This window comes from Esox lucius, chromosome 2 (assembly GCF_011004845.1).
Source record: "Esox lucius isolate fEsoLuc1 chromosome 2, fEsoLuc1.pri, whole genome shotgun sequence".
NCBI lineage: Eukaryota > Metazoa > Chordata > Actinopteri > Esociformes > Esocidae > Esox > Esox lucius.
In genome coordinates, this window is record NC_047570.1 from 3,312,870 (window position 1) to 3,329,622 (window position 16,753).

Below are 16,753 nucleotides of genomic sequence, written 5' to 3' on the forward strand. Positions count from 1 at the left end.
TTATGGTTTGCATAAACTATTACTCTGATCCTCTTTCTCCTTGGGCTTTCAATCTCCAAGATGAAGGCTAATCTTTCCCAAAGAAAATAAAGTTTTAACAATTGTTTTATCCATGTGTATTTGCTAGATGGAATCCCAGAGCCGTTCTGTCACTAAGCAAGTTTGCTTACTTTAATTTCTACAGGTAGTTGTTGTAAATTGTCAATCAACTTACCTGGTAAATTAAGAGTATAAATATAGACACTGAATATCTTACCCTAAGATACGTGTAGGACACAATTCTACATTTGTGGTATTCCAGTTTGATCCAAATTAAAAAGGAGTTGGCAAGACAGCACAAAACAGATCTGAATCTAGACATATGCACAGGCCATTGGATGGCTTTAATTTTACTCCTTGTAATGATTCATTGTAGTGCTTGTAAAGTCTTAACTCAATACCCTACGTAGACTTGCCTGCACCTGTTCCCTTGTGTGGTGTTATTGATAAGCATCTGGTTGCTATAGTAACACCATCTGTACTCGCATCTAGGGACAAAAGCAAGGTTCTATTTTGACAACCTAGACTCAGGAGACTTTAAGCTCTGGTCAAAGAAACCTGTTGTACTACATATGGGATGGGGTCCAGTTACCTTTGGGAGGCATGAGCCATCCTGATCAAAAACGCAGAGTCACAATATACACACCAAAGCGAAGTAGCACACACACATTCGGACACGCGCACACACACTCACATTGGATTCTGACTGACTCTTTCCAGCCACCTAATAAATGAATCATGAAGCTCATCTCTAGCCTGCCAGATGAGCAATGACCACCTTTCAAACCTAACAATACAGACATTATTCAAACCCCCACCTGCCTTACACACACAGTCCCATTGCTACTGCAAGGTATTGGGAAGAAGGTATTCTCAAAACCCTTTTTCCAATTACATAGCTCTCTGTTATGGGGAAATTGAGAAAAAATATAGAGAAATGAATTATAGGGCACTGAAAAGAATCAGTCAGTCAATCACGAAAGATACGGTATGCGTCTTTGTGCGATTATGAGGCGTGTCTTCTGTTCAAAGTAAATTCATTATTTCATGTATTATTTATTCTCTTTATGATCATCCATTCAATGTACGATCTTATTATCTTATTATCATTTTCTCTCCATAGAAAACCAACCCATTTACTCTTGAGGGTAAAGATCCCATTTTCTTTTGTTACTTAATTTTACTGAATCATGTTCATGAATGGCTAGCGTAGAGGTTACTGGTCCTGAATCAGGTCAACTGGACCGAGAGAAGCTGGAATGAATCGCAGTTCAGTGTCATTACATTTTATTCGTTCATTCAATTCAGTTGATACTACACTACAGTGGAACTCAGTTCCATGCAAAAAAGTGTTTCAACAAATGGAACTGGATGACGCTGATCTTTTGGAAAACCGCCAAAATCTTTTTTCCACCGCACATAGCTTATACACAATAGGTTGGCCAAATTCATTTCATTGTGCATTTTCACTCTCTGATTGCAAATTCATTTACATGCTAATTGCGTAATTAATTGCCTGTCTTTCTGCTTCACAAGAATTTAAGGAAAGGCTTTGCAGAATGTTTTCTTTTTAGCTGACGTTCAAACAATGATCGCTGATTAGAGATGGATAGTTTGTGATATTCCATTTTCCCTAGTCATTATTGCAATGTGTTCGATGTATTTACTTTCTAAAGAATCAAAGTGTGCGTATGTCGGTCAGTGAATGACGGACAGTGAGTTTCAGAGATTGAGTGAGTCACAGAGAGAGTACATTTTGAAAGAATTAGTAATTGAATGAGTTTCCGAGAATGAGTGATTGAGTGAATCACTAGCATGTACATACAACCCTGTTTCCAAAAAAGTTGGGATGCTGTGTTACATTTTTACAATATTTTACTATTGAATAATAGTAAATAACATTATTACATTTTCTATTGAAAATATATAATATACTGTGTATATTAGATTGGATTCAACTCATTTGTCATGAACACACGGGCAGGGTAGAGGATCCTTGCGTGGAGCGCTATGTTTAATCATAATCCAGAACACAAAAGGCAGGCAAAACATGGCAGGCAGGGTTCGGTGCACAGGTCGGTCAGAATAAGGCATGAATCAGAATGCCCTGCACGGCGTAGGCAGGCTCCCCACCCAACTTTTGGTAGTTGGGTGGCCTTTTCCTTGCTAAAATGTATTTGAACTTGACCGATGTGGCACGACAAGGTAAGTCCATGCACCTGCCATGACACTCTCTGTTCCACTGAACCAGTTTGCCTTTTCACCAAGTAATGGCGGGGTCGTGCACACAGAGCCAAGGATGGCCTAGGATCAGAGGGTCTTTGGATTAGGGGAGAACCAGTAGTTGCACAGTCTCATGGTGGAGGGCCCCTATTTGGAGGGTGACAGCTGCCGTTTGGTGGGTGACATGCCGTTGTTTGAGGTCTATGATATCCCCACGGCAGGCTAGCTCGGACTACAACTCCCGGTTCAGACCCCTGCGGTAGACTGTTAGGAGCACGGCATCGCTCAATCCACTGCCGGCAGCCAAGGTCCGGAATTCGAGGGCGTAATCTGCTGCGGCGCAACCACCCTGTCGAATCTCGCAGAGTAGGTCTCCCACGCAGCGCCCTGAGATAGGGCGGTCAAACACCTCCTTGAACAGGGTAAGGAATTGCTCTTCCGAATTAAGCTTGGGGCTACCTGCAGCCCAGAGGGCAGTGGCCCAGTCAAGAGCTTTGCCGGTTAGCAGGGAAATTATGAAGTGTACCTAACCCTAACCCTTTATCGGTCTGAAAGGTATGAGCACGGTGAAGGAAACAGATTGAACATTGCATCAGGAAGCCCTTGCAGTGCCCTGGTGCTCCATCATATTTGGGTGTCCCATAGGAGGTGTTGGTGTACCTGAGGCAGGAGACGCAGAGGCTTGTTGGTGGAGGAGGTGGCATTACTCCTCAATGCGTTCCTCCTGCTGCGTAAGGCAATGATGCAACTCAGCTGGATCCATAATGGTGAGGTATTCTGTCATGAACACACGGACAGGGTAGAGGATCCAAGCGCAGAGCGCTATGTTTAATCACAATCCAGAACCCAAAAGGCAGGCAAAACAGGGCAGCCAAGGGTCGCTACACAGGTCTGTCAGAATCAGTCAGAGGCATAGAAGGACGAGAGCGAAAATTAAGGTATAAATACAAATGGGCTAGCAGTGGTCTGGTACACAGAGAAAACCACCAGAATAGCTACGTCAGGCTCAGTAGAGTGGCAAAATACTATACCTCACAAAGGCCGCTACAAACAGGACTGAACTAAATAGGAACAGAGAGGGAACAGATGAACAGAAACACAGGTGAAACTAATGAAGACTAATAAAGGAAAGCAGGTTACGTTCAAGACAGCAGAGAAACAACAAAACAAAACAAAAACACACAGACGAACATCATTGAACAGTACAAGAACAGTACAACGAAATGCAGTTAGCATCTTATATCTATCTATCTATATTTTATATATATATAATAAATATACACAGACCACTCCAAATTTTTCTTAAATCAGCATCTCTACATGTATGGCATCTGTTCCATTCCAGTGTCTGTTAAATTCCAACACAGGCACACCTCATTTTAATTAATGATAAAGTGATTACCTGAACCAAATCTAATTTAACGAGGACAAGTATAAAAACCACTGCAGTGGTCATCACTATCCTCTTGCAATAGGACCAGCTGGATGGCAAAAACTGTCCAAGCAGTACCTCAAAGGTAATTTGAATAAAAAAAATAACTATTCATCATGACCAAGAAAAGCTTTCAGTGAGGAAGGGTTCAATTCTGGCTTTACTGGCAGAGGGATACTGTGACCGTCAGGTTGCTTCCATCCTGAAAATTTCAAAGACGGCGGTTCATAAAAACAAGGTCAAGCAACAGACTTTGGGGACAACAAAGCTACAGACTGATAGAGGGCAAAAACGACTGTCCCCCATCAACTCAACAACCGTAGGATGACATCAAGTGACCTACAAAAAGAATGGCAAACAGCAGCTGGGGTGAAGTGCACAGCGAGGATGGTTTGAAACAGGCTCCTAGGGGCAGGGCTGATGTCGTGCAAAGCTAGAAAAAAGTTAATAAGAGCCAGGCTGAAGTTTGCAAAAGACCATAAGGATTGGACCGTAGAGGAATGGAGTAAGGTCATCTTCTCTGACTGATTTTCAGCTTTGCCCAACTCCTGGTCGTTTAATGGTTAGACAGAGACCTGGAGAGGGTGTTTCGCACCCACTGTGAAATATGGTGGAGGATCAGTCATGATCTGAGGATGCTTTAGCAATGCTGGAATCGGGCAGATTTGTCTTTGTGAAGGACGCATGAATCAAGCCAAGTACAAGGTTATCCTGGAAGAACACCTGCTTCCTTCTGCTCTGACAATGTTCCCCAACTCTGAATTTTTTCATGCCACACAATCAGATCAATCAAGGTGTGGATGGAGGACCACCAGATCAAAACCCTGTCATGGCCAGCCCAAGAGCATGGAGAGCATGCCAAGACGCATGAAAGCTGTTCATTTTACTCAAACACATACCTAAACCAGAGAAACTGATAATTTTGCAGTGGTCTCTTAATTTTTTCCATAGCTGTATATTCAGTAGAAAATAATACCAAGACAACATATCAAATGTTGAAAGAGAAAAATTGTATTCCTTGAAAAATATATGCCCACTTTGAATTTGATGCCAGCAACACATTTCAAAAAAGCTGGGACAGGGGCAATAAAAGTGAACAGAAGTTGTGTAATACAAAAGAACCTAGTGGAACATCTCACAAAAATGTATTTATATTTTTTCAAAAAAACAATAAAATGTCTCTGGTTCAAAATGTTACATGTTGTCTTTGTACTATTTACTATAAATTAAACAAATGGATTAAATGATTTGCACATCATTGCATTCTGTTTTTATATGCGTTTTACGCAGCGTCACAGCTTTTTTGGAAATGTGTTTATACAATCCAGTCCATAAGTTCTGGACTGTGACACAGGTTTTGTTGTCTTGGCTCTGTACTCCAACTCCACTTTGGATTTGAAATGATAAAATAACGCTCATGATATTTTCATCCATATGGAATTGACAATATCATTAAAGGTACAGAATGTCATGGTATTTTCATCCAAATGGAATTAAGAAATAACAGTATGTTTGGTACATATTCTCCCTTATTTAAGGGTACCAAATGCATTTGCACAATTGTCTTCTCAGCTATCAATCATTAGGCAGGTGAGTTTGTTTCCATCATAGGTGGACGCACAAGAGAGAAGCAGTAGGATGAATTCTGAAGTATAATACAGGATCGGGTATAGGCGACAGCAAGTTTATGTAAGAGCCAATGCCACAAAACAGATTGTCCTCACAATGTGCCATAAACACGTAAGTGGTAGATAACGGCAGACCGGAAACATGCATGCTGTGCCTAGTGAACTCACATATGCCGTGTGGAATTACTTTTCACTTGAAACAACCACTTAAAACAGCCACTATAGTACACACCACTTACACCACATAAAACTATATGATTTCTATTCTTGAAATCCATTCAGATTCACAACTAAACAGCAAGCCTACCTGTTTGGTTCAGTACAGTTTTTACTTTTAGTTCCATCTTTAATTGATTGATTGCTCCTAAAGTCCCAAAAGTTTATCAAGTGCCATTTTGCTCAAGATTTGATTGGACACATGCCTATTTTTGATTGCAGTTACTTATTTGTCCAATATGTAAGTTTGGATTAAAGTTTTTGGTAAATGACATACAGTTCAGTCATGTACAAGAATTATGGCAATCATAGTACATCAACAATAAAAAGCAGGAAATCGGATCGGTAATCGTGATCTGCAGATTCTCAAAGTTCAGTAATCGGAATTGGTATCGGCAAGCCTAGTTCATCCAGCCCACGATTAGAAAGGATGAATGTTGTTGTCCCTGGATGGATTTCTATGTGGAAGACTGTTGTTATCCATTACACTATTTAAACAGCAAGAATGCAACTTTTACCTCAGCCATTACATTTTTGTTTTGTTAAATTGCGTTTCATCAAGTTTGAATATTTAGCTAGACACCATTAATCATTGTGTTGAACTGACTAACGTTTCTCATTAAGTTTACTTCCACCACAAATAGCATCTATGAACATTATGGCTTTTATTTGGGACTATGTACAATCTTGTCCCTGACATCCTTGGACAGGAGTGGCCTAGCCAGTCTCCAGACCTTAATCCCATAGAAAATCTGTGGAGGGAGCTGAAGGTTCGAGTTGCCAAACATCAGCCTCGAAACCTTAATGACTTGGAGAAGATTTGCAAAGAGGAGTGGGAGAAAATCCCTCCTGAGGTGTGTGCAAACCTCGTGGCCAACTACAAGGAATGTCTGACTTCTGCGATTGCCAACAAGGTTTTTTCCACCAAGTACTAAATCTAGTTTTGCAGAAGGGATTGAATACTTATTTCACTCATAGAAATGCAAATCATCTTATAACATTTTTGACATGCATTTTTCTGGATTGTTTTGTTGTTATTCTCTTTGTGATATCTTACCTTAACCCTAACTCCAGTGTTGTGATGCCTAACGTTAACATATCTGTAACATTAAAATGCTTTTATAACATATTCTAGTGGCCTTGGTGTTGCTGTTACTCATCCTAAATCAACATATCCAGTGTTGGGCACAAGGTAGGGTGACTGCCTTCTCTTCCAAATGTTGCCGCTTCAAAACACAGGTCAAACATTTTGTTAGAAATTCGTCTTTCATAGCTTTCATTAATATCATACGTTTGTCTGGCGTTCATATGTTATTTAACGTTTTAATAGCGCTTGTAACATTTGATACATTGTAATAGCGTTCGTAAAGATATGTTACATTTTAATAATTTTGTTATGTATCATATGTTTTGGTGGCGCATTGTAATGTAACCTAACGTAACATCACATATACGAAATCGGGTGCCATGGATTTTCGTAAAATAGTCTACGTAGTGTCCAGAGACCAGGTTGCAACTGCCAACATGCAACAAATTCTCACATCACAGCTCCATCTTTTATCTCTGTTAAATTTTCCTTACCTATTCCTGCATGCCTCATTTTCTGTTGAGGCTCAAAAATATAAGGCTGAGGTCTTGGTATTTGATTGTTGGTTTCTTCCTAAATGTATGTAATACATGTTGCCAGATGTTAAGTGGTATTTCTACCTAGGTGGGTATTATTGCATGCTGCTTGTACTGTTAACCAATCATTGTGGCATATTGTTCTACCAGTCTTCTCCTGAATTTAAACAGGCCAAGTTTGGCTAAGATTGGCCAGTGTTCTGTTTCAGTTCTTTTATGGTGCAAATGCAGCTCAGCAAGATACAGTAAATTTTACAACTGATTTAAAAATTTGGTTCTCGCTCTGAATTACTTCACTAGCAGTTTCCTCTCTCATTTTCTGATTGACTCAGAGCATGAGCATTGCTAATTTGATTAGAATAGATTCAACTTTGTTGTCATTGAACAGTACAGGTACAGTACAATGAAATGCAGTAAGCATCTAATCAGAAGTGCAAAGTGGGCAGAAAATATAAAAGTATTTACAAGTATTATACAGTGGATATATATAGTCTACACACCCCTGTTAAAATGCCATGTTCTTGTGATGTAAAAGAATGAGACAAAGATAAATAATGTCAGAACCTTTTCCACCTTTAATGTGACCTATAACGTGAACAATTAAATTGAAAAACAAACTGAAATCTTTGAGTGGGAAAAATAAAAAACAAAAACTCACAATAACCTGGTTGCATAAGTGTGCACACCCTGAAACTAATACTTTGTTGAAGCACCTTTTGATTTTATTACAGCACTCTTTTTCTTTTTGGGTAAGAGTCTATTAGAATGGCACATCTTGACATGGCAATATTTGCCCACTCTTCTTTGCAAAAGCACTCCAAATCTATGGCAAGCTGTATTAACATTTATTTGCTATACTTGACTATCCGGAATTAACATGACAGATATCAACACCGTTTTTTTTGACTAGTTGTAATTACATTGTGACTATTTAGAATTTAGTTTCAAGATATCTGTAACATCATTCTGACTGGTCAAAACTACAGTTAAATATATCTGTAAATCAGTTTTGACTAATCAAAAGTGAATTGCAGATATCAGCAATGACCTTGCTGAAAACACATCCCAAAAGTGAATTACAGATATCAGCAATGACCTTGCTGAAAACACATCCCAAATGGAAATTGAAGATATCTGTAATTAAGTTTTGACTAGTCAAAATAATAGTTGCAGATACCTCAAACGTCATTATGACTATTTTGAATTGTTTTGCATGACGTTTCTCATGTGAGGCATCAGATCATATTGGCCCAGCAAGGCATTTCGGTGTAAGCAGGAATGGCGGTTTCAGTTGTGGATAGAATAGTTAATAAATGTCATGAAATAGAACAAGCTTATCATCTGGGATTTTGTGGCAAACAAGTTTTTTAGTTTTTTTTAATAATCGACTTTTGAAAGAAAGTAAATCTTCTGTATTTCTTGCTAAAAGTGCCTGTCATGCCATGGCTGCAGCCTTAAGAATTCAGTCAAAACTAGAACTTTGGCCTCACACAGGTCTGACATGGCAGTTAATGCTTGCCATACGGTGGAAGAGTAGTAATATGTGTTTGATTACAAGCAAGCCACTCACTCCCGCTCCTGACTCCTACATGTAACTACAGATATCCGCAACATAATTTTGTCTAACTAAAACCCAAATTCAAGATATCTGTAATTTTTTGATTAGGCAGAATGAAAGTTAAAGATATCTCCAATTTGAGATATCTCCAATCAAAATTAATTTGAAGATATCTATAACTTGATAATAAAAATATACAATTAAATTATGACTGGCTGTAATTTCAGTTTCAGATATCTTCAATTTAATTCAGACCAGTCCAGTTCAAGATATCTACAACTGATTTATGACTAGTTAAAAAGTTATTCAAGATATCGCAAAAGAACGATCTAGATATCTTAAATTGAGGGTGATTATGATGTCTTGAACTATAATCACAACTAGTCATAATTCAGATGAAGATATTAACAATAAACGTTGCGGATATCTGCATCTGATTTAAAGATATTTGTAATGAGAAACCTCATAGACATGAATGGCAATAGTCGTTTAAAACTGACTAGTCAAAACTGAATGACAGATATCTCCAACTGTCATTTTGACTAGCCAGAATGACGTTATAGATATCTTGAATTAGAGTTTTGACTAGGCGAAATTATGTTGCAGATATCTGTAAGAAATATCCAGTCTAGCAAATAAATGTTGGCATACAAATCTGTCAGATTGCGAGGACAAGCCTGTGCACAGCCCTCTTCTGATCACCCCACAGATGTTCAATTGGATTCTGGGCTCTGGCTGGGTCATTCCAAAACATTAATCTTCTTCTGGTGAAGCCATGCTTTTGTGGATTTGGATGTGTGCTTTGAGTCCTTGTCGTGCTGAAAGGTGAACTTCCTTTTCATCTTCTGCCTTGTAACGGGCGCCTGAAGATTTTGTGCCAAAATTGCTGGGTATTTGGAACTGTTCTCGAAAATTCTCTCCACCCGACTAAGGGCTCAGTTCCAGCTGAAGAAAAACAGCCCAAAAACATGATGTCAGTATGGTGTTCTTTGTGTGATGTGCAGTGTTGTTTTTGCACCAAACATACCTTTTGGAATGATGGCCAAAATGTTCAACCTTGATTTCCTCAGACCATAACACATTTTCCCATGTGCTTTTGGGGGACAAATCTAATGCTTTGGAAATTATTTTGTACCCTTTCCTGACTGATATCTTTCAACAATGAGATCCCTATGATGCTTTGGAAGCTGTCTTCGGACCATGGCTTTTGCTCTGAGATGCAACTAAGAAAATGTCAGGAAAATCCTTCAAGAACAGCTGAACTTTATTTGTGATTAATCAGAGTCACTTTAAATGATGGCAGGTGTGTAATGACTCCTATTAAACCTGACTTTGAATGTGATTGGTAAATTCTGAACACAGCAACATCCCCAGTTATAAGAGGGTGTGCACACTTATGCAACCAGGTTATTGTAATATTTTTTATTTTTTCATTCTTCCCCCTCGAAGATTTCAGTTTGTTTTTCAATTGAATTTTTCACAAAAGTTCTGACATGATTTATCTTTGTCTCATTCTTTTACATCACAAGAACTGGGCATTTTAACAGGGGTGTGTAGACTTTTTATATCCACTGTATATATGTATATTACAAGTTGAATGTGTATATGTTCAACGAAGGCAAATGCACTACAAATAGCAATACCAAATGTGCAATTGAGGCAAATAGAGGAGGGCGGAAAGTTAGGTGTTAGGTATAGTTTGTTTTACGAGTGGGATAACAGTTGTTCGGGTACAAATGGCAACTTCTAAATGGCATACAAGATGTGCAAACGAGGCAAATGAAGGAGTACTGTAATAGTGTAGCATGAGCCACCATGATGCAGAGATAGCAGCACTAAGGTCCTTGGTAGATGTGTGTGTCACAACTGTAAAAATGCAAGTACAATAGCAATACTAAATGTACAAAGAGGCAAATTGAATGTACAAGGTGCATGTGCAACGGAAATGCAGGGATAGCAGCGGTGAGGTCCCTGAGGTAGACACGTACCTAGAACCACTGAAAACATCCATTATCAGACTTTGCAAGGCAGTGTCAGAGTAGTACAAGGGAGTAGTGCAACATTAGTTTGTCACTAATTACTAAGTGCTAGCCGTGGGTAGTCAAAATAGAGCATGATGTGAGATCGGAAGAAAGACAATACACATAATGTTTCCAAGGTCTGTAATCGCCGCAGTGTGACCTGGCGTCATTGCTTCTGTGAATCATTTCAAATCCAGTGTGGTCAAGTACAAAGCTAAAACAAAATAACTTGTATCACTGTCCCAATACCTATGAACAGTACATCATGTTTTACATAAGCACATATGGTATGTGTTTTACATTATCCGGTTAACGTGCAAACATTAAACTTATAGTATGTATGAATGCATTATCTGCATCATTTTACCTGAGCAGACACTTCACAGCACAGACCATAATATTAATATTTATGAGGTCATGCAGGAACACAATTTGACACACACATCTATCTGTTACACTGTCTTGTTTGTCTGGGTGCAAGTTTATAATTGGACAAACACATGAAAATTATAAAAACATGTTGAGCGCTTCGGCAAACACACTTGTTAACAGCAGTTCACCTCGCTGCCCTTGACAATGCAATTTGTGCTATTAAGATTGACGAGCTTCCGATCACCTCTAACAGCATGGCCGTAATAGGCAAGAGAGCAGTGTGGAGCCTGAGTTGCTCGTTTCCTGTATACCTAGATTTGTATGTGTGAATGAGTATGTGTTTGTGCTAAAAGCTTGGAGCTTAGACATGAGTCACTGACAGGTCAAATTGCCCGTCAGTGTGCTTCTTGTATCTTTGTGTGTGTGTCAGCACCCGTGCTCCGCTTATTTCCTGCCAATCTGAGTCATAAGGAATCTTTGTCATGGCTAAAGAGAGAAAGGAAGAGAGAGAGTGTGTGAGATACAGTCTTATGTGCATTTTTTTAATTGGAGTTCAGCTACAGGCTGAGCTGACTACGTAGCAGGTTTGGAGAATTAACACAGATAAGGACTGAAATGTAAATTGCAGGTTAGTTGGATTAGGTTAACAATACCAAAATGGTTTGCCCACACTTGAATAATTATAATTTTTTAAAATCTAAAACATATGTTACAATTTAAAGATGTATTATTTCCGATGTATGTGTTTCAAGTATATTTGCAAATGTATGTTACAATACATTTAATCTTAAAGCTCAAAATATGTCATCTGGCAAAAACAACAAAAATATATTTTGAATGTATGTTTTTTATGTAAGGCTTAGCTAAAATACTACAATACTCCTGATGTGACATGAACATGAAACCTTTGGGATAAACCATATAAACCTTAGAGGTATTCCATCTCAAGACAACCCTCTTTGATGCAGTGGAATACAAAGGCAGAAAATGAACGATCAACTCAAAATTCCAGCTATCAGTCTCTGAAACCTGAAGCCATTTTATACAACTGTATTTCATTGTATTCCACTTCAGGATATTTGATAGCATTCTACATCTGGACAAAAGCAACACTGTCGTTATGATGGATGAACATCTTGAATGTCACAGATGTTCATAAAACGACTGTCTACCTGTCGAATCACATCAATTTAATCTTAAGGCGATGTTACAGAAATGTTTTATTGGTTTTCAGAGCATGGTGAAGAATTCCCTCTATCAAGGCTAAGTACTTGTCTCATATTTCTAAGAAATTAGAAAAAGCCTAAGAAATGTGGGAGGTTTGGGAAGTGTGTCACTTAAGGTCCTGACATAAATCCTTATCGAAAGTAGATAAGGCCACCAGTGTCAAAAAGCATGTGTTACTGAGGTTTTCTATGTTCACATTACTTTAACTTAGCCTATCATTACTTTAACCTAGCCTACCATCCAATGATGCCTCTGTCTGTTGCTTGCTAGTACTGTATCACAAAATATATTTATTAGTAATTTTCTGAAAGCTCATAGTTTGATCCTGATTGTTCATTTTGAACTACAGAATTGTATCAGCTCAGTAGCAACATTAATGGCCAAACTGCCTTGAATCTGTTTTTGTCTATCCTGACCCAACATGCAAGCATGGATTCGTACTTCGAAAATCCACCAGATATTGTCGCAATATAACCGTAAACAGTTTTATTTTAGGCTTACTATAACTTAGCTACTGAAGGTTGTATCCAACAAAGTGTTTGTCTTGCCAGAACAAATCCTAAAGCATATATTTTTTTGACTTTGACGAGATTCGAACGCTGGGCATGAAGGTTTAGCTTGATGAAAGCTTACATTTCTATTACTCTTCTTCCTATAAGAAATTGAAGACAGTTTGTGGTTAATGTAACATGGAGTGCTTTTTATAAGTTTAATTGTCTGATCACCTGAGGATCAGTGCAAGCACATCTCCAGTCTACTCATCTCTAGTTTATGACTTTGAATGGCTGTTCTGTAGCCATCATAGAATTCCCATCAGTTTGTATCAGAAAGGGGTTTTCTACTTTTGTCTCTTGCCTCTCTGTTACTACTGGTAGAGAGAATGTGGTCAACAAGCTTATCTTCCATAACAAAATATTCATATTCATACTAATTTTATGACGTATGTTTTACATTGTCAATGGGAAACTAAGTGGACATTTGATGAGTTAGGGTTGATTCCAAAGAAGTGTTGGGGTCAATTCCACCAATTAAAATGTCATTTAAAAATCTTTGTGATCCGAATTGTCCCTGTGACAATTACACATTATTATATATGTTACTGTAATGCTCTCCTTTCTTTGCTTAGCAAAGAAAACCTTCTAAGTTTTAATTAAGTTAAATTCAAGGTTTGTCTTTCAGTTAAAATATAATTCAATTCCACACAATTCCAATGTAAGCTTAATTAAAATAATGATTTTCCTAATTCTATTTCCTGTAGCTTTCCACTTAATGTGATTTGAGATTTCAAATGAAATAGGAATTGACACCTACAATGTCCCCAAATTGTTGTTTTCACATAGTTTCTTACTCCTCCATAGCTGAATTTGTCCGGCCTACTGACTATGCCCCGGAGTCCCACGTCCAGTGAGGATGAAATGGCCCAGAGCTGTTCTGACTACTCCGAGGACTCTGCCTCTGACAGCTCCCATGAGGAGACAATCTATGAGACCATAAGAGCCACCGCCGAGCCAGCCCCAAGGCGCATGGATGACATACACATTCACTCCATGGTCGTCCGCATCCTTATCCCGGACCTGCAGCAGACAGTAAGTGTGTTTATGCAGGCGGGCATGTGTTTTCCTATTTTTACTCAGAAATCTTTGAAAGAGTTTTAACTAAGTTCATCCTGTTGTTTTTGTTTCCCTATGGGTTTCTTCCTGAGGACTTTTCTTTACAAAACCAATTTTCCTTATTAAAGTTCAATATCACCGTTCTAAACTCTTTTTCTAAACTTTTTTCCCTTCCTTAATTATATTATATACACATTGTGGCGACCCTGGACTGTGGACAATTTAGATTGTTCTGAGAGCTGGAATTATCTGGGAGGGGACAATTATGAAGGTGGGACGTCCTGCTGCTGAGGTAGCGCTCTGGGTGGCTTGATTCAGAGGGGGTGGTACCTTAGGATTCCCTGTTCTGAGCCTTTTTAAGGGGAGTTTTGTGGGGGAGTTAGTTAGTCTTGGGGCTCATCGTGTAGTGCGGGAAACACCTGTAATCTGTGATGTAGCAATCCTATGTTAGCATCATCTTGATTTGTGTTCAGGGTTTGTGAGCATTGTTTTATCTAGTTAGGCATTTTTCTTTTTATCTAGTTAGGCAGTAGCCGATAGCTGACTGAGTTTAGTTAGTAATTAAATTGATTGAAAACCACATATGCGTCTCAAGCTCATTCCATTTATTCAAGACGTTACACTGGTGTCAGAAGTGCTAGTACCTAGCCTTCGCTTCAGCCAACGGCTACCACCTCAGAGATGGCTGCAAGCAACAGGGAGAAACTGGGAGCCCATCCTAGTATTAAGGAAGAACAGGCATACGTTAGCACTGATCGTTGCCAAGTCAAACCAGTGATTTCGTTGTGGCTACCCGCGGGACATTTGGCACAACCGTCAAGGTAGAGCATGCTAACTTCTGCCTGTGTCCAGCATGCAGAGGTAATGCCACTGGCTGGTGGTGCAGAAGCCAGGCAGGAGCATGCCCAGGGGTCGCAGCATGACAGAAGTTATGTCCATGTCAGCAACAACAAAAATGGCGTCTCGCTGCCTGCCCTTGCTAGCTGTCCCGTCAAGGTCCCGAAGTTCGCTGGCAAAGCTGACTTGGAAGCTTTCCTGGCACAGTTTGAGTTCCTAGTTGCTTCGGTCGATTGGGGGAGAATCAAAAATCTCTGCAGCTGGCGATGTGCCTCGTCGGGGACGCTACAGAGAGCTAGTTCCGTGCTAGAATGGAACTTCGGGAAGGACAAACATCGGGAGCTCACACTGTCAGCGCTTGGGTGTAGGACACTGTTGCCAGGTGAGTCCCTCAGGGAGCTGGCTAATGATATAGAGTGTCTAGCTCGTCGGGCGTATGAACACACACCACTGACTATTCAGGGCGAAGTGCGCCGTGATCGTTTCATTCTGGCACTGTCTCCTCCGGAGCTTCTTGTCCAGACACAACTGGCCTGCTGCAAGAAGTGTTCGACACTGAGGCATCATGAGGTCATTTTGGAAGAGACTACGGGAGGAAGGATGGAGGGCTCATCATTGGGGAGAGCTGCAGAACAGAGCGAGGTGGGTGATGACAAGCCGTTGTGGGAGGCTGAAATAACTGAATTGATTTGGGCCATCTCCCTTCCTGCTTCACGTCAGCTTGTTGTGATCCAGCTGGTGACTTGGTCCGTGACTGCCATTTTGCTGACAAACTACAGGGAAATGGGAAACGGTCCGTGCTCAAGGGGCAGTACGGACCCTAGACCTGCCCCCACGTACAGGACAGCTACTGCACACTAGCGAAAAAGGGACTAAAGCTAAGAATAAAAACTTTGTGGTGAGACACACTACAGCTGGGGACTTGTTGGCCACTGCCATGTACCTGTGACGGTGGAAGGGATGTCATGCACAGCCTTGGTGGTCCACGGTATATTGGGTTTGGAGTTTCTCAGGGGCATTGGCTGTCATTTGGATATAGGCACGGGCACTTTGAGCTTTGGAGCAGGGCCTGAGGTTAAATTGTCCATTCAGCAGGGAAGTCATTCAGCAGGGCAGGCAGCCGTTCCGCATCTCCTGTGAAAGCAGGGAGGGGAGTAGGAAGTGATTCAGCTCCTCTACACCAGCTGTCTTCATACCAAGGGAGCACACGGAATATGTTGCTGCCCATGTCTCCTGCCCTGGCTCCACCTCAACAGGCTACGGGGATGCCTGACTCCTATCGGGCGGCAGTGGAGGAGGATTGTAGGAGGAACAGTGAGGGTCTTGACACTGCACAGCGCAAACAGCTGAGACATCTCCTGACTGAGTTCAAGGACTGTTTCGCGTTGGGGGAGCATGACGTCAGCCTCACCCACCTAGGACAGCATGACATTGACACGGGCGATGCCCAGCCTGTCAAAATTAGACCCAGACACGTCCCACTGGTGAGGCAGGAGGCTGCAGACAAGGCTGTGGAGGAGATGGAGAGGGCAGATTTCATAGAGCCGTCTAATAGCCCGTGGTCGGCCCCTGTAGTCATGGTTCCTACAAAAGGGGTAAGCTACGGTTCTGTGTCAACTATAGATTTGCTGTTACTAAAAAGGACTCTCGTGACGATGAGCGCCTCGACTTGGTGAGGGATGTCCCCCTGGTTCTCCTCCCTCAATCTATGCAGCGGCTATTGGCAGTTGAATCTCACTCCAGAGGATCAGGCTGACAGCGTTCTCAACCCACCAAGGACACCGAACAATTCAGAGTGTTGTGTTTTGGACTGTGTAATGCTTCCGCCACGTTCGAGTGCCTGATGGTCCAGGGGCTGTCGGATGTCCCCAACTAACAACGCCTGATCTATCTGGACGACCTCCTCGCTCACGGCATGTCCTACTAAGGAGGTCTGGAGGCTCTGAGGGCAGTGCTGGAGAGGATGG

General features: G+C 40.7%; 1 protein-coding gene across 3 annotated transcripts in view; it reads left to right on the forward strand.

Annotated features, from left to right (window-relative positions):
• LOC105006621 (SH3 and multiple ankyrin repeat domains protein 2) overlaps window positions 1-16,753 on the forward strand; it is a 276,728-nt gene that overhangs the window by 33,409 nt on the left and 226,566 nt on the right. For all 3 annotated transcript variants that reach the window (XM_034297425.1, XM_034297433.1, XM_034297430.1), the window contains exon 2: window positions 13,698-13,925. In XM_034297425.1, coding sequence (XP_034153316.1) covers window positions 13,698-13,925 — 228 coding nt within the window. The remainder of the gene's footprint in view (window positions 1-13,697; window positions 13,926-16,753) is intronic.